Raw genomic sequence first — 24,556 nt, 5'->3', positions numbered from 1 at the left:
AAGACAAGGTGTTCACTAGAAGTAGAAAAGTGTTAACCTTGACAGAATTAATAGTAATAGTGGACAAGCGTAGAAGCGGCACAAGTATTTGTGGTTTTGGCCATTCGCGGGGATGTCAAGAACATAACTCCTTCATAAAACAAGGGAACATTGTACTTACATACAAATATTAGCAAGGTCCCATTTCCATCTGCAACAAAGGATGAAAGTAGGTAGGTCCATAATGCCACACTCCATCTGAAATTGACCTCTCTAGGTCACTCTTCTCTACTTTCTTTTATAGGAGCAATACTAGGAGACTTTGTTTTTATTTATTTTTGCCCTTGATCTGCTTCCTTTACTGTAAAAAATATAATAATAACTCATGAAATAGACTAAGGAAAGATTGTCCACTCAAGTAGGTCACATTCCCACTTACCCTCCAATCAAGCCAACTAAATTCACATGTCCCCTCCATTAGTTTTATTCCAGTTTTATTGAGTCCCTTCACATATATATTCATGGTTGAGGGCCATATTGACTGACTTTCATACATTCATAAAAAATAATGTGTTCCTCCAGTCAAATCTTCAACCTTGTAAATTTCTTCCACTCCATTCTGATATGCACCATTTCTCTCACTTCCATGTTTCTTTGCATTTATTTACCATATACCATCTCCTAGGCATTCCACATCAACTCCTGCAGTCCAGTTCACTGATATACACTTTTTTCACAACTTTTACATCCATTCTCTTCATGTGATCAGCACCCTCTTTTAGCGCTTCTTCACCCTCTGAGCTATTGATTCTCTCAAATCAGTATGTCTCACATTAACTCTTCTCATGTCAAGTGTATAATACATTATCAAGCAACAAAGCATGGCCAGACTCTACACCAAACACTGACATGGACAATGATATCACTGGATAAGGTTCACCATCTGCCAATGAAAACTAAAATGTGGATGGAAATTATTTTGATGGCATGAAATAATGAAAAATTTATTTGTGTGGAAAATGAAAGCTCAAGGCAAGTGTCGAATGAAAGCCAGCATGTGAAGTGCTTGTGTACCTATGTCTGTGTGTTGCAATGACCCTCTCATTACTTTATTTAGATAAAAAATCAACATTCTACTGTACATAGTGATGGGAAAAAGGTTTCCTCTGATTCTAATTTGGATGATAATAGTTATGAAAGACCAAAATTTTGGAAGTTAACATAGCTGTTTTGTAAAAGTACAGTTTTTAATTTGTTTCTAGTCTTGGAAATACTGATGTCTATCTATCTATATCTATGACGCCCTGCTCCCTCGCGGGAATTTCCCTCCAGGGGGTGGCCATGGCAGAAGTGTCTCCATCTCTCCTTGTTCTGGCACTCCCTCTCAGCACACTCAATCCTGCTACTTCCAACTCTCTCACTCCAATTTTCACTCACCCTGTTGATCCACTTCACAGGTGGTCTTCCCCTCAATCCTTCCCTCAAACACTCTCCTCACAAATTAATTCTCCCCCATTCTCATCACGTGTCCAAACCATCTCAAAGAACCACACTTCACCCACTCCACCACTCCAAACCCCACTCCTTTCGCTGTCACACCCATATCAAACTGCTCATACATGCTTTCATAACTTTTCCATCCCATCCTGAAACACCATGTGCACCTCTTATATAACTTATTTCCACTGCACATATTCTCAATTGCTGTGCTGCATTCCATGTCCATGTCTCTGATGCATATGACAGAGTTGGCAGGATAATGCTGATGTCCTATCAGTTTCGGTGCCTAGTAGTTGAAATATGACCTCTTTTAATGCCACATGACATGAATCAAGTAAACATTATATCAGAAGTTCTTTAATCTGTAAATTATTTTTCTGTACAATATCCTGGACTCAGAGTTCAGATGGTTGTTACTTCAGGACTATAATTTCCCTCATTAAGAAATGTGGACCTTTTTTATTATGGTTTTCTGACTTAAAGAATATGCACCTTAGTCTTTTATCATTATTTAACATTTTAGGGTCTCAATATAAATTGATTAGGTATTCAAATAAAAATATCCCTCCTCTATATTAATGAGCATTGATGGTAAAACAATAATCTTTTCTCAGGCCATTGGCTCCAAATGAGGTTCTGCCAACCAGAAGTCACTATGAAGCAAAGCCTCAAAGAGCAGCTGAGGAAGTAGTAACCTTGTCTTCTGAGACTGCAGGCCAGAAGAAGACAAGAAGTAAAAAAGAGAAAAAGGATAAAAAAGAGAAGTCTAAAAAGGCTAAAAAAGAAGAAAAGAGAAAGAAAAAAACGTCCAAGGGAGAAGATAATCTCATTTTAGGCTTAGTTGATCAGTCCCAAGAAAAAACACTAGAGACTCCAGAAGCAGATACCCATATGAATGGAATTAGTGACAGTAGCAAAGAGAAGGTCAGTAATGTCAGTGTTCTTCTGCATCGTTTCCATCAGTATTTGATATCGTATCGGTCATGGGGATTTGATTTTTGTATATTGTTTTCCTCCTCAGGTTTGTTGACTATATTTCAGTGATATTCTGATACCTTCATCCAATAGTAGCCTTTGAGTACTGGTAAAAATTGAAATTTGAGAATGCTGTTTAGATTTTGAGTGTTTTCTTTACAGATGGCAGATGATCTGGATTTCTGGTTGTCTAGAGAAGAGCCTGGTGCACCTGAAGTGCCAGCAGGGAAGGAGGAGCAAGATGTGGAGCTGGAGAGTGGTGTAGCACAGACTGCAAAAACAGAGAAGGTAAGTTATAACATACTTTTGTTTTTTCCATGTTTATTCCAACAACTCCTAGACAATGAATAGTGTGTACAGTAAGATCTCATATCTAACAAGTAATAGGTATTACAAAAAACTCCTTAGATGTGAATTCATTAGATGTAAATTCATAAGTATTTAGGGAAAGTTATAATGGGTACAAAAATTGGACGAAACCTCTATTTTGACCTTATTTTCACTCATTAACCAGTAAACTTCTACTGGGCTGTGGCGAGCTATCCTTGTGGTTCAGCAGTATTAAAAAAGGTCGCGGTTACAGTATCAATAAAGAAAGCATTCCAGTGTCTTAGGAGGATGACATTGCATTTACTTGCAAAATAAAGTTGTAATAGGTCTCATTGTTTTCGTGTAATTGCGTATTTTAGCGTGAATGGAAGCTCCTCTGTCAGTGTGGGAGGGAGGGTAAGGGGATAGGGCAGGATGGGTGGGGGGACTTGTTGCCATGGAGACAGGAGAGACAGCAGCGTTGTCAACGTCAGCAACACAAGTGGCGATGCGGTAATTCATGTCATACAAACGTGTGTGTGTGTGTGTGTGTGTACACACACACACACACACACACACACACAATATACAGTAAACCCTCGATATAACGGACCCTCGCTTAAAACGGATTTCGGATATAACGGACAATGTCGAAGGGTCAGAAATCCACAGAGACCGACCGAGAATAGGTTTTGAACCACCCACTTCTGGTATCTACAATAGCTTCTGCCGGCCACCTGAGCCTCCTCCCTTTATCTGCTGCCCCATCCTTTGGTTACCGTACTCTTTTCAGCCCACCTGATGAAATATTTTCCTCTTTGTGGTTTCCATTCAAATGAAGAACATATTTTTACCAGAAGAAAGTCTTATGCATCAATCCAGCAGGACGTAAATGTAATGGAAAATAGCCAGGTGTGTGTGAGTATTGGTACTGACACAAATTAAGGGGGTTGAGGGGGGCTACGCCCCCAGTTAGGTAAGTCGGGTTACGTTGTGTTTGGTTAGTAAATTTATTCGGCACGAGGTGTGGAGCAAGCAAATACACAACATGGGGTAGTATGGGGTGTGGGGCGGCGGAAACACGTTGCGGAGAATGGGACATGGTGGCGGCACGGGCCGGTGTTACGAGAAATACCTCCTCGCAGAAATAAGTCACTGCCGTCCACCACGCTTGCGCACTGGGGGAATACACGGCAGGAAAAGTATTAATATGCCTGGTTTTGTTCTAGTTTGTCCACCTGTGATCTTTGTTAGTGGTGAGCAAAATGTAGAAACTGTAAGCAAGTTGAACATCTCTCTTTGCGAGTTATTTTGCGGCTGCAGCTGCAGGGTGCGGCGGGTGTAGCACAGGCATTGAAAAGTCAATCATTTAATGATTTGTAATAAAAACAGTTAACAGATTATTTCATAACTCATCGAAAACTACCCCTAAAAAGTTTCGTCTGAAAGTGTGGGGTTGGCGCACTTGTAAAATTTTACTCATACCCGTCACAATACGGCCCCCTAGCATGGCCCCACTGCCAGCCAGCCTGGCAGCCTCAGTGCTTCGCAGTCCATCGCCAAGTGTGCTGTGTGGTTATACAGACAACGTGCCCACAACCTACACAATAAAGTATATATAAATACATACGTTTATGAGGTTCGTTGTCATTATTTTACGTTTTTATTATTTTTATTTTATTTTTGCTGCTTATAACGGACTTTCAACACTAACGGACCAATCTCCCATTCTTCAATAAAACTCACATTAAACATTCTCAGCCTTTCTTTAATTGAAAATCTTAACTTGAAACTTTATAACTCACCATTGGTAAATCAGCTTCTTTGAGGTTAGGCATTTTGTATCATTCCCTGCAATTTTTTTTCACCCTCTCAGTCACTAACCATATACAAGGACCTTGCCTGCCACTGTATGGAGTATGCATCTTATGCATACTGCCCTTTTGGGCAGTAGAATCTAAGGCTTTTTGCCTCATCAGCTCCCCTACTCTCACAGAGTCTCTTCTACCTTTTGATTTTCATTGCAGTGTTCCATCTATTTTTATCACTATTTTCATGCTAACTCATGAACTTGATAATTACATGCCACCACCCCTCCTGCAGCCACACTGTAAAAGACTTTCTGCTTTATCTCACCCCTATGCTGTCTAAGGGCCACTTTCACAGTCATGTTTGTTTGTTTTGATCGTTACCAATAAGGAGCGATCGCCGCTACCAACAAGAAATCCACTTTCACAGTCGTCTTTCGCGCCGCTGTTTGTTTGCATCAGTACCAGAGATTGGACCCTCTGTTAACGGAGCTCTGGTAGCCGCCGGGGCTCCCCAATGGAGCTTACCAATGACATTAATTAGCAAATAATACAAATTCTTGCTCTCAAATAGTTATATTATTTCTTTAAATAGATGTGAAAAAATATTAAACAATACAGCAACACGTTGCACGGCTTCAATGGTAATATGAGAAAAAATTTAGAAGAATTTGAATGACATGAACTCACTTCACCTGCTGACCAGTAAACGTCCTGCTGAGAATTTCAGTTTGATTGATTGATGGTTTATTGTTGCAAAAGTACACAACAAAGAAGAAGGAAAGACTTTAATACTTGTCACCATTATTCACCTGTTATGCCTTCTTTGTCAAACTCATATTATTCTAGTTAGCCTAATATGTTTGCATAGGGCATATATATAATGAAATCAGCCCTATCAAGTAAAGAATAAATGTGAAGTCTGATAAATAAGTGTGAATGATGAACAAATGGAATTGATATAGGTGAAGAGTCTGTCTTGCTGACATCTGCCAATATAAGAGAACTTTAATTAATACTTCTCACCATTATTTCACCTTTTCCACCTAGGAAATATTATGCCATCAGCAGATTTGAGCGGTGTATCAGGGAGACGCACCACATTTTTTCATCATATTTATCCTTCACAGTTACTCTTTATATTTATTCTTCACGTTTACTTTTTGTACGTTTATTTTTTATGTTACTCCTTCATAATCCTCCGCTCAGCTGATGTAATGTTGACATTTCCCGCCACTTCGGCATACCAACACTGCCGAATCACGCGCCTTCGTCTTGTCATGATCGTTACCACACTGGTAGTCACCGATACCACGAAAACAGCGACTGTGAAAGCGGATCGAGGTGATGGTAATGCCTGTTACCAGAATGGTAGGGCCTTTGGTTAGGGTGCGTACCAGACGACTGTGAAAGCGACCCTAAGTCCCTTATGCAAGAGTTAACCAGCATCTTCATTCTTTTCATCCCCTTCACTGGTGGACCCTGAAACGGTCTTCCTTCTTCTGTATTTCCACCTTCCTATCTCTTGAACTATTTTAAGGGGGGGGGACCAAAACACTTCTCAAACTTTTTATTTTATTTTTTACAATCTAATAGACTGCTCTACCACTTTTTCTTTTTGAGAGCACTATTTTTGTGGGTTCTTTTTCTCACTGGTTTGCCCTTAATTGCTTCCTTTGGTGGGAAAAAAGTATAAATGTACAGGTACCTCTCGATTTACGCGAGTTTGGTTTACGCGTTTTTTAAATAACGTGGGGTCCAAAATCCAAATAAATGTTTAATTTAGGCGTTTTTTTTCACTTATACGCGATATTTTATGGAGTGGCCACCAGATGTCTCACGCAACTGGACTCACACGGCCACACAGCTGAGCTCAGTTCTTCCCGCGCGCCACTGAACAACAATACAGTACCTACGCTGCCACGCTACTCAACAATAGGGGTGGGCAGGTACCGGTACTAACGGTACCAGCAATACGGTACGGTACCGGTACCAGACTGCTTGGTACCGGTACCAATACTAGCCAGCCCCTCATGGTGTCCCTCATTTCTTCCATACACGAGAGAGGCTGAGAATGAGTGCCCGAGTGGATATCTCGGTTCTGGTGACACGAGGCATGCAGCTGTTTGTTGTGTGGGTGTGGTTGTGTGGTTTGTAAACAATGCAAATGGCGGCCAGGCTGGGATTGCGTGAAATAACTCCTCGTACAAGACTCATGATGTACAGTTTCTGATATCATATTCACCCCATTATTCTCACTAATATTAATAATTAATAATGAACACATGGACATTTTTTTCCAATATGATTTTTTATGTAGCTTGTACTGCTCCTTAGTCATACAATCTTAAGCCACCTGTGACATCAAGATCAAGATCATACAAATGGCGCCCGACGGAAAAACGGGATAACAGCAAGGCATGGACAATCTTCCACCGATTTAGTCTTTGTATAGTAGTTATTAGATCGCCCTGTATTCTATGGTAACATATTATAGGACAGCTACGGACTATGAAGGATTATAAACAATAATAAAGGTAAGTTTGACGTTGTTATTGGATAAGACGAAAAACAGACCCTTAAAAACATCCCAAAGAAGAAAAAAAATCATTAAAAATTTGTACATTCAGCGTATAACGCGCAGGGCTAAATTTTCAGGCATTTTTTATGTGAAAAAATGCGCGCTATACGCCGAAAATTACGGTATTTATTTTTCGACTGAAACCTACCTCTTGTTTGATTTACATTGTTTTTGAATTACGCGACCTCTTCAAGAACGCTACACTCGCGTAAATCGAGAGTTACCTGTAGTATGTTTGTTTTATACTCACATTTATTAGTTATAATCTTACAGAAAGTTTCTTTCACAGGCAAAACCTAAGAAATCAAAAGGAAAGGAAAAGAAAACTAAAAAGGAAAAAGATAAATCAGAAAAGAGAAGCAAAAAGAAGGAAAGTCGGGAAGGAATACAGGAAGAAGCAGAAGTATCCAGCCGGAACAGGGAAGAATATGAGGAGACCAATGGAACTGTGTCTCAGGAACCAGAAAGGACACAACCCTTGCCTTTCATTAGATTATTAGCTGAGGACTCTGTTTTGAGGATGGTGAGTAGAGTCAAACTTAAGGAAGAGTTTCTGAACTGCTTGTAAACCTGAAAGTGTCTGTTTAACTTCACCCACCTCTCAGCTGTATCATGTAAACATTTCTTCTTGGGAACTCATTACCACTACCATCCTTGCTGAGAGAGATGATAAAGATAGGTAGGTAGAAGTAGTACTATAGGAATGTTGCAAGTGAGGAGTCATTGCTTATTTGCAATGTTATTTGAAATATTATTTCATCTGAAAAAAAGGTAGGGAAAATTACAGGGATAGTTTTTTAACATGGCCAATAGCAAACTTCTTTAACTCTCAAAAGCAGATTTTCTGTATACTTTTGCTCATGTGATGATATGATATTCTGAGCATGTTGGTTGATTATAGTTCCTCTTACTACAGATGTACACAACAGCAGCCATGGATGGGATCATGAGTGAAATTCTAGTGTCCATTAAGTTTGTCAATCTTTCACCAAAGACCATCAGTAACCTTCGGCTTAACCTTCCTGACTCCAGCACTATGAAGGTGGTCCGCATGGTAAGGTGCTGCTGTATCTCTTGTCTTCCCAAGCTAACAGTGACTGCAAGGAGTATGTATATTTCATGTTACATTTTTTGCAGCTATTTTAGTGTTCACTATTCATATGCTTTTAAGAATTGTGGTAGAAAAATGTTATTTCTTTTCAGGATCTTCAATCAGATGTCATCAGCTTTCCATGGAGCCTAAATTCAGAGGAGAGCAGAGAGGCTCAACTGACCCTCACTGCAGAGGACGTTACCATTCCTCACAAACTCAGGGGTTTTATTTCCTATTCTCAGGTAAAGTTGCCAATCTTTGAAAAATTAAACCAAAGTTTTTTCAAAACATAAATATTAAGTCAATTTGATTTTGGTGTTTTTTTTTTTTTTTTTTTTTTTTTTTATTGCATAACAATGGGACTACTAGAGGTGGACTGGATATCCGAATCTGCATTTGGTTCCGCTGATATCCATATAATATTTTTCATCCGTATCTGCATCCACAACCATGGATGCGGATGTTATGTGGATATATTGAATACAGACACTGTGCATTTCAGCTGGAGAGACAGACAGACAGACTGACAAACAAACAGAGAGAGAGAGACTTTGCATTCACATTCAAACACTGTGCCCTAGCTCGGAAAAAAAGATCACATCCGAGGCTTCCCTCATACCACTCATACTTTGGGGCCTTTATCTCCTTATACCAGTCAAGGGTTTCTTTTCTCTCCATCTCATTCTTCCACTTGTTCAGTGCATCCTCTTTCACAGCTTTATCTGTTACATTCTTCAACTTTCTAACATCCCATTCAAACCCCTCTCCATTCCTGTTTGTTATTTTCCATTCAGACACATTCTGCCTAGCCTCAGCAGGTTGATGCACCCACCTATTTAGCATACTATTTATGTCTATCATTTGTCCACATCTCATTGCCCATTTACTATTCCTAAGATTCCATAGGTATACTTTTCATGCTAGCCTTGTATCCTCCATTTGCTCCAATCTCACTTTATACCTCAATGTTGCTTTCATGTGTCTTTCCCTAAAACTACTGCATCCCATGTCACTTCTAAGAGCCTCTACGGCTGCAAACCTTGGTGCATTCAGTGCCATTCTTGCTATCTTATTCTGTCCTACTTCCAGTTCTTCTATCACACTTTCAATCCACGCAATTACATCCATTCCATACAATATGCTCGGGACGGCCACACACTTCCTCACTTCTCATACTACATCATATTTACTTGCTCTCATCCTTGCTGTGCTCCCTAAACAGCCTACCCACTGGTTTGTCATGCTGATCTTTTCACTCTTTGCCTTGTCACATCCATTCGTTGCACCTACTGCCAACATGGTTGGAAGAAAAAAGCCCAGTGTGACACCAGCTTAATATGTGCAAAAGCTACCTCATGAAAAGGCTGTGGAACAAGCAACTTGCACAGTCATTTACAGACCAAGCACCAAGAGGAACATAGAGAACTTTAAGAATGAGATAATAATGATAAATCTTGACTTGAAGTGTTCCTCAGAGCAACCAAACCAGGTGCAACAGGGCATGAGGGGCAATATTTCCATGACTACTTCACTTTGTCCTGTCTGTGACACACTGCACTGCTTTTGTGGTCTTTTCCTGGTCTCAGTAACAGGTACACCAATCTGTCCACTTCATCCTGCTGGGCTTTCTTCCTGCTTGCCTCTATTCTTGCTGTCTTCCTGGGTGGCAGCACTGCCACTCAGGGATGCATGGCTGAGGTGCCAGCAGCAGTAATTTTCTACGTATATTATATATGATACAGATCAAGGCATGTATAGTAATACCTCAGTTTATGAGTGCCTAATTTTATGAGTGTTAATTTACGAGCAAAAAAAAATCACAATAAATGCCTTGGTTTATGAGCGATGACTTGACGCGAGTGTGGGTTCTGTTTCTTCACTGCAAAACAAGAGCGCTCAGAGCGGAAAACAATGGGAATGGGGTCTCAGTCTTTTACACTCGCAGAGGTAGCACTCGTGCGCTCATGTCTGCTTGCATTTGTGTTCTAGTGTGTGAACTTTGTGTTTTCAGCACTACAGTATGTTCTCATTTTGGTTTATGAGTTATTTGGTTTGTGAGTAAAATTCCGGAACGAATTAAGCTCGTAAACAGAGGTATGGTTGTATATAGAAAAGTAATAAACAAGGTATAGTGGCCATATGAATTGAATGTAAGTACTTGGAATATATTCATGCCTTCTTACAGTGCCATAGAGGGTGGCATGACGTCACTGCTTGGATGCCATAAGCTACTATACAGTGTATGAGTGTTCACCAATACATACTGAACAGATTTTCAGAAAGGCTCCATCCACTCTATTATAATTATGTTGTTGGGATGTACAACACCAGTTCCACAGCAGACATTCAGTCATGTTATACACAAGTACAACATTTCAGAAGTCCAGTAACAAAGGGGTTAATTTATATTGAAAGGACTGATTTGTTATTATACTGTATTTTTTTTTTTTTTTTCCAGTCACAAAGAGATAAGTTTGATTACAAACTTGACCAATAGAAGACAATGAAAATATTTTACTGTATAATTCACATATTCATCCCAGGTGTACAAATGACCTAGTCAGCAGATACATGAAATCAGTGGCATCAATTGCCAATTGCATTTTATAAACTCTGTCTCATGTTGTATATATTTCCATAACAAACTCAGTATAATGTTATTGGAGCTAAGCAGACCGAACACTTAACAGTGAAAGTTTACAAGTCAGGTTCAGCAGTCTGTAACTCCCTGCATTAACATTACATAACCAAGACTGAGTGAGCTTCTCAAGACCCATATACAACCACGTATGTGAACTTGACGCATCACAGACCCCTCTTCGTTATGTCACCATCTCGTCAGCAGAGTCCATCTGATTAGTTTGTCCGTGTGACCAAATGTCAGACAAGCACTTGTTTGAAATCATTGAAAATGCTTATTGAGGAGGCACACATATGAAAACCATGAAATCCGCACCTTCATGAATGGGTAACATATTAAACAAAATTGTTCAACACAATACTGTTTTGTACCTGCATGAATCATAAACATAACATGGTACATGAGCTAGCCAGCATTTTCTGATGGAAGCAACTTCTCCAGAGCTGGCTGGCTAGTGGAATCTCCTACACCACCCACAAACATAGCATGTTGTGCTATGCCTGCATCTGTTGTGTATAAAGTCACCAAATCCTGCTGACTCTATAGTCGAGTTATGGCTGCCTGCAGTACTAGCCTACCTATATTAGTGTTCTAAGACTTTTTTTGATTATTGTATTTAACATTTCTATTCATTTATCATTTTATTTATTATCTGTTTTCTAATCATCAGGGGCCCCCTAATTCCTGATTGTCCGAGGCCTGAGGCTGCAGCCTCATAAGCCTCAATGTAAATCCGTAGCTGCCCACAGGGCCACTCTGGTAACCTGCCTGCCTCAGTGGCTCACAGTCCCTCACTAAGTGTGCTGTGCGGCACGGATCAGTACAATATCCATCTATCTATATTTTTACATGTATTTACATCCAAGTTACATATACTTATATACTAAATAGACAACATGCAGACAACATACACAATAAATACTATATTTACATTTATTAGGTTCATCGTTATTATCATACGTGTTTTTAAATTTCTGCCACTACCAATTGACTAAGTTCCCCCTCAATTAGTCCGTAGAACTGAGGGTTTACTATACTTTGTATCTCTTCCTTGTAAATCCTTCTTTTCTCTCAACTCCATGTTTCTTATCTCTTCTGTCCACCACTCCCTTTCTTTCTTTTTCTACACACCTTATTTCTAACTACCACTTCAATAGGCGCACCTGACAATACCATACCTGATCCAGGATTCAGGACGTTTCCTAAGTTAAAGAAGGTAATGTTATACGTGTATTTCGTAAAGAATCCTTATAACCAATAACTAGCTAAAATTATGAATATTCTTTTTTTTTAACACAACATTCAATAAACAACAGAACAAGAACAATAATATGAAAATATGTATAGCTACCGTTGCCAGATTGTCGTACTCAGAGTATAGTATTTAACGGTGTTTGATGCCCAACTATTGCCAAGAAACGTCAGAATCTTACTCTTTTAACGATAACTATAAATTAGTTTCATTTTTGGAGCCCAAAAGACAGTTTTGGGGCAGGAAGTCGGGAAATATAATCGGCTGAGTATGACAATCTGGCAATAATCTGTGGCCGAGGCAGCAGCAGCCTGCTATATTGCAGGTGTCAGATACCTAAAATAGCATACTTTTACTGCGTAAAGCAGGTGATGTCACTCATTGTGACTTCGTGAGCTTTCATATTTATCTATTTGTGTATATTTCATGGTGGCAAAACTTAAATTACTAGTTTCATTTTTACTAGTGACACGAATTTGTGACTGTTTATCACAATAGAATTTCACTCTAATAAGTGAATCAGACTCCACAGAAATATTACCAGAGTGTGTATGAATGAATACAAAGATAAGCACATACTTTGATATACCTCTTGTATGTCTCGTGGATCATTAATAAATAAAAACAAAATATCCAGCTAAGCTACTCTTTAGCCATTACCTTTAATGGCGCCCAAAAAACAGTCCCTCCGCCAAGTTTGTACCCCACATTTGGTAATGTCAGGTGCGCCTATTATCCCAACCAAAGTTCAAGGTTGACCCTTGACTCTGTGGTGGATAAGAACCCATTACCTCGGGACACTGGGCAAGTGTGACATCCAGGTTACCACAGTTTACTGTCCCCAGGTTTCCCCAGATACCCATTTATTAGTCAGCCTGAAAGGGAGGATGAATAGCTGGGTGAGCTGTATGCCGAATGCCTGGCCCGGGATTCAAACCCAGGCCAGCAGATTCAAAGTTAGGCACACCAACTACTGCACCATGGAGGTGTAATACCTCATAAAAGTCTTGATCACCTCACTTACTCCAGCAGTGTTTTCTATTCTTATTCATGTTCTTTTCAGTAATTCCTTCACCTACTTATTGCTGTCATACAATCTCTCATTTGCCAATTCCTCCTCTCATCTTCTTTTTCTTCATTCCTTTTATATTCCTATTTCTTCTTCATTCTTGCTTCTACTGCAAATTGCCCAGAACCAACAAAAATTCCTCTCAAGACCTTTGTATCCAATACATCATTTTTCAACCTATTATCCACAGCCAAATGATCTGTTCAGATTCTCTTCATTTCCCTCTCCCCCACTTATACCCGTGGATCAAATTGTGCTGGAAGAAAATGTTTGCCAAGAACAAATGCTTCACAGCACAAACCTTCACAAGGTATTGCCCATTCTTATTTTCTCCAGCGACACCCAACCACACCCACAATCTCCACACTTGCAACTTTAGCATTTATGTCTCCTAATACAAAATTTGTTATTCTTTCATTCCCAAAACTTTTTGAACACTGACCTAAATCCTCCAAAAGTATCATCACCTTAACTTGCCTTTTTTTTCACTCACTGGGTCATACACACCCACCCATGAATACTTTGCAATGCCTCTCTTGTCTGTCATAGCTCTCCCTGCCCATACACTTTTTGCCTTTTTAGTATAATTCTCATTTCTTTCAATCCATCTTATTTTTTCTAGCTACTCCTGCCCTAAAATTTGACATAAACCATCTTCACAAGCCTACCATTCTTCATAATTATCACAAGCATAAATCTCCTCGGTATATCATATTCACTCATTTCTAATATTCCTCCTCCTAATTTTCGCGTGGTCTAGTGGTCAGCGTGCCTGGCTTCTACTCTGCGGGCCCGGGTTCGAATCCCGGCCTGGGCAGTCAGCGTGCAGCTCACCCAGCTGTTCATCCTCCATCTCGGGCTGGTCGATAAATGAGTACCTGGGGAAACCTTGGGAAGGTAAACTTTGGTAACCCAGATGTCACACTGGCCCTGTGTCCCGGGGTAATGGGCTCCCTCCCACCACAGGCTCAAGGGCCAATGTTATGGAGTTGAGCACTGAGGCCACGTGCTGCTACAGCGTATGCCTTTACATTTACCTTTTAATATTCCTCGTAACACCTTTTGCCATCATCCCTATATTGTCCAAATCCTTTACGTAAGAGTTAACCAGCATCTTCACTCTTTCATCCCTCATGCTGGTAAACTCTGGAACAATCTTCCTTCATCTGTATTTCCTCCTGCCTACGACTTGAACTCTTTTGAGGGGAAAGTATCAGGACACCTTTCCTCCCTAAATTGACCTCACTTGGGACCACACCTCTTAACTCTTTTTTTTTATAGGAGCAGTGATTTGTGGGCTCTTTTAAATATATGTATATACCACACCTAAACATCATCTAACATGGAAATATTTTTTTACTTGGTATTTAGGAAGGAGGAAGCAGTGAGTTAAATGTGCGGTTTGAATTTCCTGTGATGACCTTCCTCTCGGGCAAAACTGCAAGCCGCTCCACCTTCACAGATCTGCTTGGTTCAGGCCAGCTGACTGCGAGATCTTCCTTCACTGTGCCCAATTGTCAGCTTTCATTTCCAGAGGTAAAGTTTGCATTTATATACCACCATGATGACAGAAAGGAATTTAGCTGCTAGGATACAGAAGGTTGAGATTGTTCACTTGATCACCTTGAACTATATTCATTATGCCCAGAAAATAGGGTAAAATTATGTAATGGACTTTTTTTCCTTATGTATATATATACATATATATATATATATATATATATATATATATATATATATATATATATATATATATATATATATATATATATATATATATATATACAGTAAAACCCCGATTATCCGAAAGCGGATTATCCGAAAAACCGGATTATCCGAAATTGATCTGGATAATGCAATTAAAATTTTTTTTTTTTTTTTTCTATACTAAAACGTTATAAAACATCAAAAATAAATAAAAGTAACTACATATGTACTATATTAACACATTTAAAATTGATAAGAACAGTTAAAATGAATATGCTTTCTAATACGTATTGCCGAAATAGCTTGTAACGAATAGATCAATGTATTAGACAAAAAACATTAAACAAACTCTCAACAACACCACGTCCGCACCTTCGCACCAGCAAGGACGTTGGTGCGGCGAACGAACAAACTACTGCACGACTACTCTCACACCGTACTCTCAAGACAACGACACAAACACGACTCCCCTCTCCACTCCATGCCACATTCCCCTTCCAACATACGAGTTGCACGATAATATGAGTCATCATACTGTGTCTCCACCTGCACGATGCATCAAGGTCACACTTGCAAGCTTGCACAACCATTCACAATCGCACTCTGCAACATTCACAATTCAGATCTGCAACGCTCACAAGTATCAACATACACTGGTCCAGACAAGGAGACACACAGAGAAACATACAATAAAACATTTACATCACATGTTTTAAGCGTACTACTTTGTTTAGCGTGGCAGTTTGTTTGGTTTCATTGTTTACATCGTCAGTCGGCGGCAGTCGCGTCACACACTTCACACTGGGCAGTCGCATCGCGTTCTACCTGTGCTTCGACCTCACTTCTTTCTACATCACCATGCCGAAAGAAACCAGGAAAAGGAAGAAAGTCGTCCTTACCATACAGCAGAACACAATGCCGACGATCAAACTGGCGGCGATCAAAGTGGCGGCCATAAATCCGGATTATCCGAAAAATCGGCTTATCCGAAAGAGGCTTCCCTTCCATTTCGATAATCGGGTTTTACTGTATATATATATATATATATATATATATATATATATATATATATATATATATATATATATATATATATATATATATATATATATATATATATATATATATACACACACACAGTAAACCACCATAATATCGCGGTTCAGTTTTCGCAGTCCCGGTATTACACTTTTTTTTTTTTTTTTTTACTGTAAGACCTATGAATTTTGATATTGCGTATATTTTCCCCATTTCACAGCATTATGCAGCATTGTTACGAGTTTAAATCACACGCATCACGATAGAATGGCCGTACGTACCGATTCAGCCAATCAGAGCGTCGGTATTGTTTTCTCGGCCGCTGATTGGCTGTTGTGTTCTAGAAGCATCTCGCTGCTTCGCATCTCGCAGGGAGAGAAGCTGTTCGCCTTGTTCTGTCTCAGTTCCGTGTGTCTCCCTACAGTGTACGGCGTGTTTCTATTGTTTTAAAAGTCTGTTTAAAAACCTTAAAATGCTTTTAAAAGTACCATAAAAGTTATAAAAACATGCATAGGGTGTTTTTAACTCTTTCCTTGCTAAGCGCTCGCAACGAGACTATCCCCTCAGGCGCGCTCGGGCACCCCAGCGGGGAAGGGGATTTCTTTTAACCGCTGTATCTCAAAAACTATTCATCACAGCTACAAAAGAAAAACACCATTGGACAGAGGAGGCCAAGATCTATAAGATTTGGTTATGAAAGCCTCTCCTGCGAACATACAGGCACGTTCAGGGGGTGGTTTTTGCTGGGAGTGCGACTGGTGCTCGCAACAAGCTTTTAGAACAACCAGCAAGTGACGCTAGTGCTCGCTCTTTTAGCCTCAGTATCTCAAAAACTATTCATCACAGCTAAAAAACAAAAACACCATTGGAAAGAGGAGGCCAAAATCTATAAGATTTGGTAATGTGAGCCTCTCCTGCGAATGTACAGGCACGTTCCGGGGGTGTTGCCTGTGAAGACGTACATTTACACGTGTGTGACGGTCAGCCGTAAGGCAACTACTTAGTTAGATCTTTTGATGATGGGGTGCTGGCAGGGCAGTATTGCTAACTGCAAAATTTACAACTATTTGGTCAAAATGTCAGTCAGGTGATAGGTGAAGATATGCAAAAATGCCGCTATATTGGACAACGACATCCACCAATTGCTCGCCCGTAGATTTTCCGCGCTAGGCTGATATGATTTTCCACCAAATTTTGTGGAAAACCCACTGAATTGGCAATGCTGTGGTGTGAGAAATTTGAGTGTGACTGCAGCTCGCAGCGAGCGTTTAGCACCGCCGGCAAGTTACGCTAGTGCTCGCTGCGACTGTTTAGCAACGAAAGGGTTAAATAGAGTATTTCTATTTCGCAGATTTTCACTTATCATGGGTGGGTCTGGAACGTAACCCCCGCGATGGAGGGGGGATTACTGTATATATATATATATATATATATATATATATATATATATATATATATATATATATATATATATATATATATATATATATATATATATATATATATATATATATATATATATATATATATATATATATATATATATATATATATATATATATATATATATATATATATATATATATATATATATATATATTCCTTATTTTTTATAGATATTGGATGAAATGACAAGAGGTGGGAGTTTAGCTGTGGTAGAGAGTGTGGACCAGACAGCCTCGATGTATGGGCGTTCCCTTCATGGCCACCACGTGTGTGTACTTGTCAAGTACCAGGTAACAGGCTGTTTTGTTTTGTTTTTTTCTTGTTTAAAGATTTCAATACAAATAATATGCAGCATCTTAGTGTGGCTCCTTTTGTCATGTGTTCTAAACATTACATTATTTTCCAGACATCTGGCCGCTTAACTGTTGATGGGAAGAGCACAGAGGGGACATTGCTCTCTAATGCTCTGGACCACCTCAAGAGTACTCTTTCACAGACCAAGTAGTGTGACAGCTGGCTGGGGGAGTTCAAGATCATCTATGTAAATATAAATTAATGTGACTTTTAGACATGCTATTACTTGGTGCTCTTTTTATATATATATATATATATATATATATATATATATATATATATATATATATATATATATATATATATAGTATATATATATATAAAACACACACACACACACACACACACACACTGCTTCTCCTTGTCTAGACAAAGGCAGGAATGATTCTTCATGAATGATGTAATTTGATATTTTTTTAGTTAATGTAAATGATTAATTTATGTTTAGGAAATTCTTTTGAATTTTTTTTTTTTTTTTTTCATCTAAGGCAAAATGTGCCAAAAATAAAATTCCATTTTTCATGATTAATTAAAATACATGACTTGCACAATGCACCGAGCCACCACAGTGTTCTTTCAGAATCTGTTGTGGTTCAATTTCTATATGCATATTTGATTTTGCATCTTCCTTAACCACATTGCTCACAGAAAATCTCAGCTGTGAGGGACCTTAGGATAAGCAGCCATTTGTTAAGGAAACATAACTAACTAGTACATCACATCTCAACTTTCTGCACCTTCAGAACTTACTATTTGCTTTCCTAGAAGGGAGTAGGTATCCATCAATATCATCATTAGTCATCATTAATAATGTCGCCTATACCAACACATTCCTCTATGTGCAAGGACATTACAAAGGCAAAATTGTCCTGATAAGCACCACCACTACCACCACAAACTTCATCTTCCTCATTTCTTCTGTTAAAAGTCCTAATAGACTTGTTTAGTTATTTTGTTTACAAAGGTCAAGGCTTTATTGTAATTCCTCAATAAAAAAAAATTGCTCTTTTCTTTTCACAGAGTTTTTTTGGGGGGATAGTGAACTGCAAATGCTCACTACCATATATAGATTTTTTTTTTCTTTTTTTTTTTTTTATAATTCAGAGCATACCAGTACTAAGACAAGCATTATGATAAAAAAAGTTCACATATATTGCCAAAGTTTATCACTAGATAGTAAGATGTGTTGAGGCAACAGAATCCGTAAATATGGAACCATCAGCTGATGAAGAGTTTCATTGAGTGTTGATGGGTTAGCCAATATCTGGGAAAATCTTGCACCTTGCAAGAGAAATGATATCAGTTGGGAAGTGACTCTTGGATGACTGGTTCTTAAATGAGCAACAGTCTTACCCAGATGATAGTCACTGGAACACTTTTTCCCTCCCACTAGAGCCGTCACACAACTTATGTCTACTTCCAGTGTCATAAAAGAATTTCCTAGTGGTTAGCCAAATCACCTTGCCTGTCATTAAAACAATATTTGAATCCTTTAATTTTTTTTAGTACTATGGGTGTTGTAATAAACTTTGGGTCATCAGTGCTGAACAATTTAATCTACGTATCATAGCAGTCTTATGAATGATGATAAGATATTTTAGTGGGCATTGTAATAACTTTGTGCTGCTTCTGCTGTTATATTCAGTTACCATTTTACTTTGTTGTTGCATTGCCTGTCCTTCCTTTGTAAGTGCTTAACATTTTTTTTTTTTTTTTTTTTTTTTTTTTTTCAGTGAAAGTTTCCACAGAAGAATGACTGATGAAGTAAGGCAATAAAAATAGCCATCCTAATGTCTAATGTAATACATCACAACTGCCCCATTTTATTAGCAAACAATTTATATTGTTAGATCCTAACAATTTAGTTTTAGCATTATATTTATGATAATGTGAGGCTCCTTTGGATTTTTGTAATACCATCATGCCTTGCCTTCAAAAACTATCACAGGTAGAGGAGAAGGGAATAATCAATGCATTATATTTGGTCACATTGTTTCACACCCATACTCATGTGAGAAGAGAAGAGAGGGGTAACCTCATTATGAATTATAAATAAACAAGGGACTGTAAAAAAGTGGACTGAAGATTTTCTGATGAACGAGTGGAAGAACAAGAGGGAATGTGTGTGCACAACCTGAGCTACACTTCTCCATTACCACATAACATGAACATGAGACCCAAGAGACAAGCCAAAACACTTGTTGAAAACACCACAAAGCGTTCGAGAAAGGTATTCACCTTGCAGAAGAATTCAGATTTAGGAGAAGTTACGTTTTGGTATGAGTTCAGTTACGGTAGGGAGAGCATAACACCTGAATCCGGGTTCCGCCTGGCTCAGCTTCTACTCGCCTGCCAGAGTTGCCGGTTACGTATGCATTTTCTGGTGTAGTGTTACCACGCTTGGCAACGGAGCCATCCTGACAGCACTCCCTGATTGATTGCTAGTTTATTGTTGCAGGGGTCAGCAAGCGAGCCTCGTCATACACTCACACTCTCTCTTACTACCAGTTTCTATTGCTCTCTAAATCATACTTGAAATAAGATACGAAACGGTAATTTTTGAGATTGACTCCGCACCTCAAAAATACGACATTATGACTCCATATTATATAGACACTGCACTGTGACTGCAGCAGAAAATGCATAACTGGCAACTTGGGCCCGTGGGTAACAGCTGAGTCAGGCGGGACCCGGATCCCTTATTAGTGTTTCTAAGGGGGGCATTAATTTTATTCGGATTTTCGAATAGTACGGGGGTCCAGGGTCCCTAACCCCCGTACTATTTGAGGGATGACTGTGTGTGTATATATATATATATATATATATATATATATATATATATATATATATATATATATATATATATATATATATATATATATATATATATATATATATATGATGCACACACACACACACACACACACACACACACACCTTTCATTTGGGAGAGCATCTCCTGTGCCTTGCCTAGTAAAATGATCTACAGTCGTGGTGGCAAAGTATTCCATCCTTACACCATGACAACATTTAATACAATATTGATTAAAATTTTGAAAATGCATTAGATAGTGGATTAATGCATACTTTTTTATTCTAAAAGCTCATAGTATATTAAAATAAAAAATAGTAAAAAGCTGTTCCATCTTGGGAGGTTATGTATAATATAAAAAAAAATAAGTTGTGAGAATCTTCCAGTAGTGTATCTTGGCTGGTGATTTATGCCCGCTTGCATGAAAGCAGTGTATCATGTTTTAACTATACTCTGCACAGAAGACTAGACTAAACATGGCAATTTCTCATCAAAGGAAAAGTTTTTGAGTGTCTGAAGCATGATAACACCTTTTTTTTTTAAGAACTGGAGTGTTATTCCATTTTTCTCTGCTTCATAATCAAATAGAATGTAGATATGCTATGTGTAGGACTTTCAAGAAAACTGTATTTGAGAATTATCATCTGCAAGTGAACATTTGGTTACAATTCACGGTATGGAACATTTGATTGCATTACCTCCCATACATAAGCATTCTTACTTCATACATTTCCCTGACTACTCAAACTTTCTTTCCAAAATTACATTTTTCCTTTCTAATTTCCATATCACTTAATTTCATTATATAATTATCGAGGTTATAAGTTTGCTTCACTATCCAAGTGCAATGTTGCTTGGTGCTGTTTTTTTATACTTATTTTCTCCTGATTTATTGATGATAGTTATAAATTATTGTATGATTGTTAAGGTGGACATAAAACAAATTCTTATCAGTACTTGAATTTATGGTTGTCCACTCTTGATATATGGTGGAGTGTGGTTATTGAAATTCTTTTACTATATTTTAATGTAAAGTGTTAATTAGAAAACTAATGCATATATTATTCTGATGTTTTACCTTGTCTCTTTGGCCCATTGTTGGCTAGAGCAGAGGAAAATTTCTGTGAAAAGGCAGATCCATTAATAGTAGTTTAATACACTAGCCTCCATCTTTTCTGCCCATCATTGAATGACTTGGTATGAAGTGTAACGCTTTATATATATATATATATATATATATATATATATATATATATATATATATATATATATATATATATATATATATATATATATATATTGTTAATTCAAAAGTGAATTTTGCTTTTGTTATTTTTGCAACATAAAGTTGTAAAGGTGTGCAATCTTTACCAGTGTTCTTTTTCTCCTTTGTGGTCTGTTCACACTGGATGAGAGTAGTTATTTTTATGCAACCTTCATATATTAGTAATATAGTTATTAACTCCATCCATCAGTACTCACCAGACACTCCCTGCACTCTTGTCCCACCCTCCCATCCCCAGAAATCTACTCCAGCCCCTGCCCGCTGATGTCACATTCAATTCCGGTTCTCTCTCTACCTCCCTATTTTGTTACACCTGTAGATGTGGCAGTGTGAAAATAATGCTTCCCCACAAGTCTAATATATCCCTGCGCTCCCAAAGTCTCCCTTACAACCTGACCATCTCCCCTTACCAGTAGTGTCCTCCATAATGGGCTTCACTATGCTGCTACATGGGGCAAGAGACACACTGATAGGCCTGAATAACCTTACTAAGTCATCCTAAGATGGAGTAGGACACTTCCCATCCACCTACAGCCCACTCAATGGTGGGAAATCACATGGGAAATAAATGCTTTTTTTTTTTCTTTGCATTCCACCAGTTAATTTTCTTGGTGGGGCCTGATGGTCAGCCCCACCTGTAATGGTGCAGGCAAGTATTCATGGTGGTGCCATCTTACTTGGTTCATGCTGCCCGTGGAGCTCATCTTTGATCCTCTTTTAGGGAGAATCTAGAGTCCAGGTTGATAAAGGGTCTTCAGGAGCATGTGGGTAATCTTAGACCACTCAGTGATTACTGAAAATTATCAGCTTGTAGTGGCAGGTGGTACGCGAACCTGGATCCCCTACGCCCACTGGCTGACCACTCAGCCACTGCCACCACATGCACACGATGCTCCAATGACCATGAAAATGTGTATATTTTACGCACACGATGCTGTACGGGTTAAAAGTACCAAAAAAACTGGAGATACGGAAACCACAGTTCTATGCATTTTGTGGTTTTAAAATGAGAACGACAGCAACAATAATCAATGCCATGAGGATATCGATCATGTTTCCTTCAATATGAAACAAAAAAAAAAAAATACTGTGCCTTTGCTTACTAATAGTTGAATGAGTACACTGGAAAGAAATTAATTAAATATCTTTCTGAATATAGCAGCATGTATACTTACATTTAGGATTTTAGTGCGAGTTATGATGCATCCAAGGACATTCACTAATGCATTAGAATTGAAAACATTTTAGAATGTATTTTTGTGCTCAGATTATTTGCACTTAAACTACCAGAAAAATGTCAAAACCATAATCAGGGACAATTACATTTTGTTCTGATTAGTTCAGTAGTTTTTTGCATAAACCATCCAGATTATCTGCCTGCACTCACACTAAAAATACATGCAATGTTAAACTATTTACTGTATTATCAGGCTCCTGTGTAATTTTCTCATTAATTTGTAAAAGTATTATTGTATTCTTATGAAGAATAGTGTTCTTAATGTTTGATTAACATGATTGAGTTCTTCAATTTGCTATATAATCACCTTAAATTTGTAACAATATTACATTCCAATTTAATTTTAATACTTTGAATCTCTGAAAGTACTGATCTTCAGCATAATGCTAGCAGTTTTCAATTGTGTATAATTTTTTACTGTTATGATTAAGATTTTTAATATAGTTTTGATAGACAGGCATTGATTTATTGGTTATTTGGGTCCACGAACCACCTTTTAGTGGTGGCAGTAATTACACACTTAGCATTATCAGTTTGTAATGGTGTGAATGCATGTACATATATTCACATGAAAGGGTAATGTCACATTATAATCATTTGTCTGTTCATGCTTATCATAATGGCTAAACCCTACTATATAAATAGTGCTTTAAGCATACTGGATATATGAACCAAAATGTACATAAGTGATAAATATGTGGCGAGGTAGGCTGTACTATTAAGTATCTATGGGGGTAGTTTGATACTGTTGGGTAGGTGCTCGAGGATGAAGCAAGATAGAGTTGTAGTGGCTGTCACAGAAAGGCAGAGGCAGCAGGAGGACCCAGAGTGTGGCACTAAGAAGGTGGAGTAGGAACTGTTGAAAATTTGTGTAAATATATTTCATAATAATGGTTCTCTTTACCTGTCCTCCTAAAACATACTACTGTACTTGAAAATGGTAGCAGTCATATGAAGAACATGCAGTCACATACTGTCACACATGTGCGTTAATGGATTTTTTCCTTGCGTATGCTTGCAGTGGGTTCTGCAGGGTTGCACACACAGGAAACAATTTAGCCAGCAGGAGGTGTTTGGTTATTGAAAGCTGAGACCCACATCAGTACAAGTGTCACAGTCACAACTGTAAGTGAGTAACCGACAAGGTCCTACTGGTGTGCCACCATGACTGACTGACTGTGCTTCCTCAGTTGCCCTTATATACCCGTTTTCTCTCTAGAACAGCAGTTCCCTAACCCATGGTTGCTGCCCAAATGAGGGTCACTAGAGTGTTTCTGAGGGTCGTTGGAGGGTCTTGGGAATAGACAATTATAATTTATGCCATATTATAAAGGCTGATTTTTTAAATCACAGTTAGGTCAGATTTAGATTTTTCAGTAATGTAGTTGAATAACTTCAGTAGCACAGCATGAAGTCTCTTAAACACACTAACATCAGCAGCATTGTAATAAAGCACCAATACACATACAT

At 38.4% G+C, this 24,556-nt stretch overlaps 1 protein-coding gene across 2 annotated transcripts in view; it reads left to right on the top strand.

The window, feature by feature from the left end:
- LOC127003987 (AP-3 complex subunit delta-1-like) overlaps nt 1-23,978 on the top strand; it is a 96,148-nt gene extending 72,170 nt beyond the window's left edge. The window contains exons 19-27 of one of the 2 annotated variants that reach the window (XM_050871072.1): nt 2,094-2,403; nt 2,617-2,742; nt 7,442-7,675; nt 8,069-8,206; nt 8,356-8,487; nt 14,579-14,743; nt 17,569-17,688; nt 17,805-17,939; nt 19,486-23,978. In XM_050871072.1, coding sequence (XP_050727029.1) covers nt 2,094-2,403; nt 2,617-2,742; nt 7,442-7,675; nt 8,069-8,206; nt 8,356-8,487; nt 14,579-14,743; nt 17,569-17,688; nt 17,805-17,903 — 1,324 coding nt within the window. In that variant the 3' untranslated portion in view covers nt 17,904-17,939; nt 19,486-23,978. Of the gene's footprint in view, nt 1-2,093; nt 2,404-2,616; nt 2,743-7,441; nt 7,676-8,068; nt 8,207-8,355; nt 8,488-14,578; nt 14,744-17,568; nt 17,689-17,804 lie in introns of both variants that reach the window. The other variant, XM_050871071.1, reaches the window with a different exon arrangement.
- Nucleotides 23,979-24,556: the final 578 nt, after the last annotated feature.

The sequence above is a fragment of the Eriocheir sinensis genome, chromosome 27, assembly GCF_024679095.1.
Source record: "Eriocheir sinensis breed Jianghai 21 chromosome 27, ASM2467909v1, whole genome shotgun sequence".
NCBI classification, from domain to species: domain Eukaryota; kingdom Metazoa; phylum Arthropoda; class Malacostraca; order Decapoda; family Varunidae; genus Eriocheir; species Eriocheir sinensis.
This window is presented reverse-complemented; position numbering and strand designations above follow the sequence as displayed.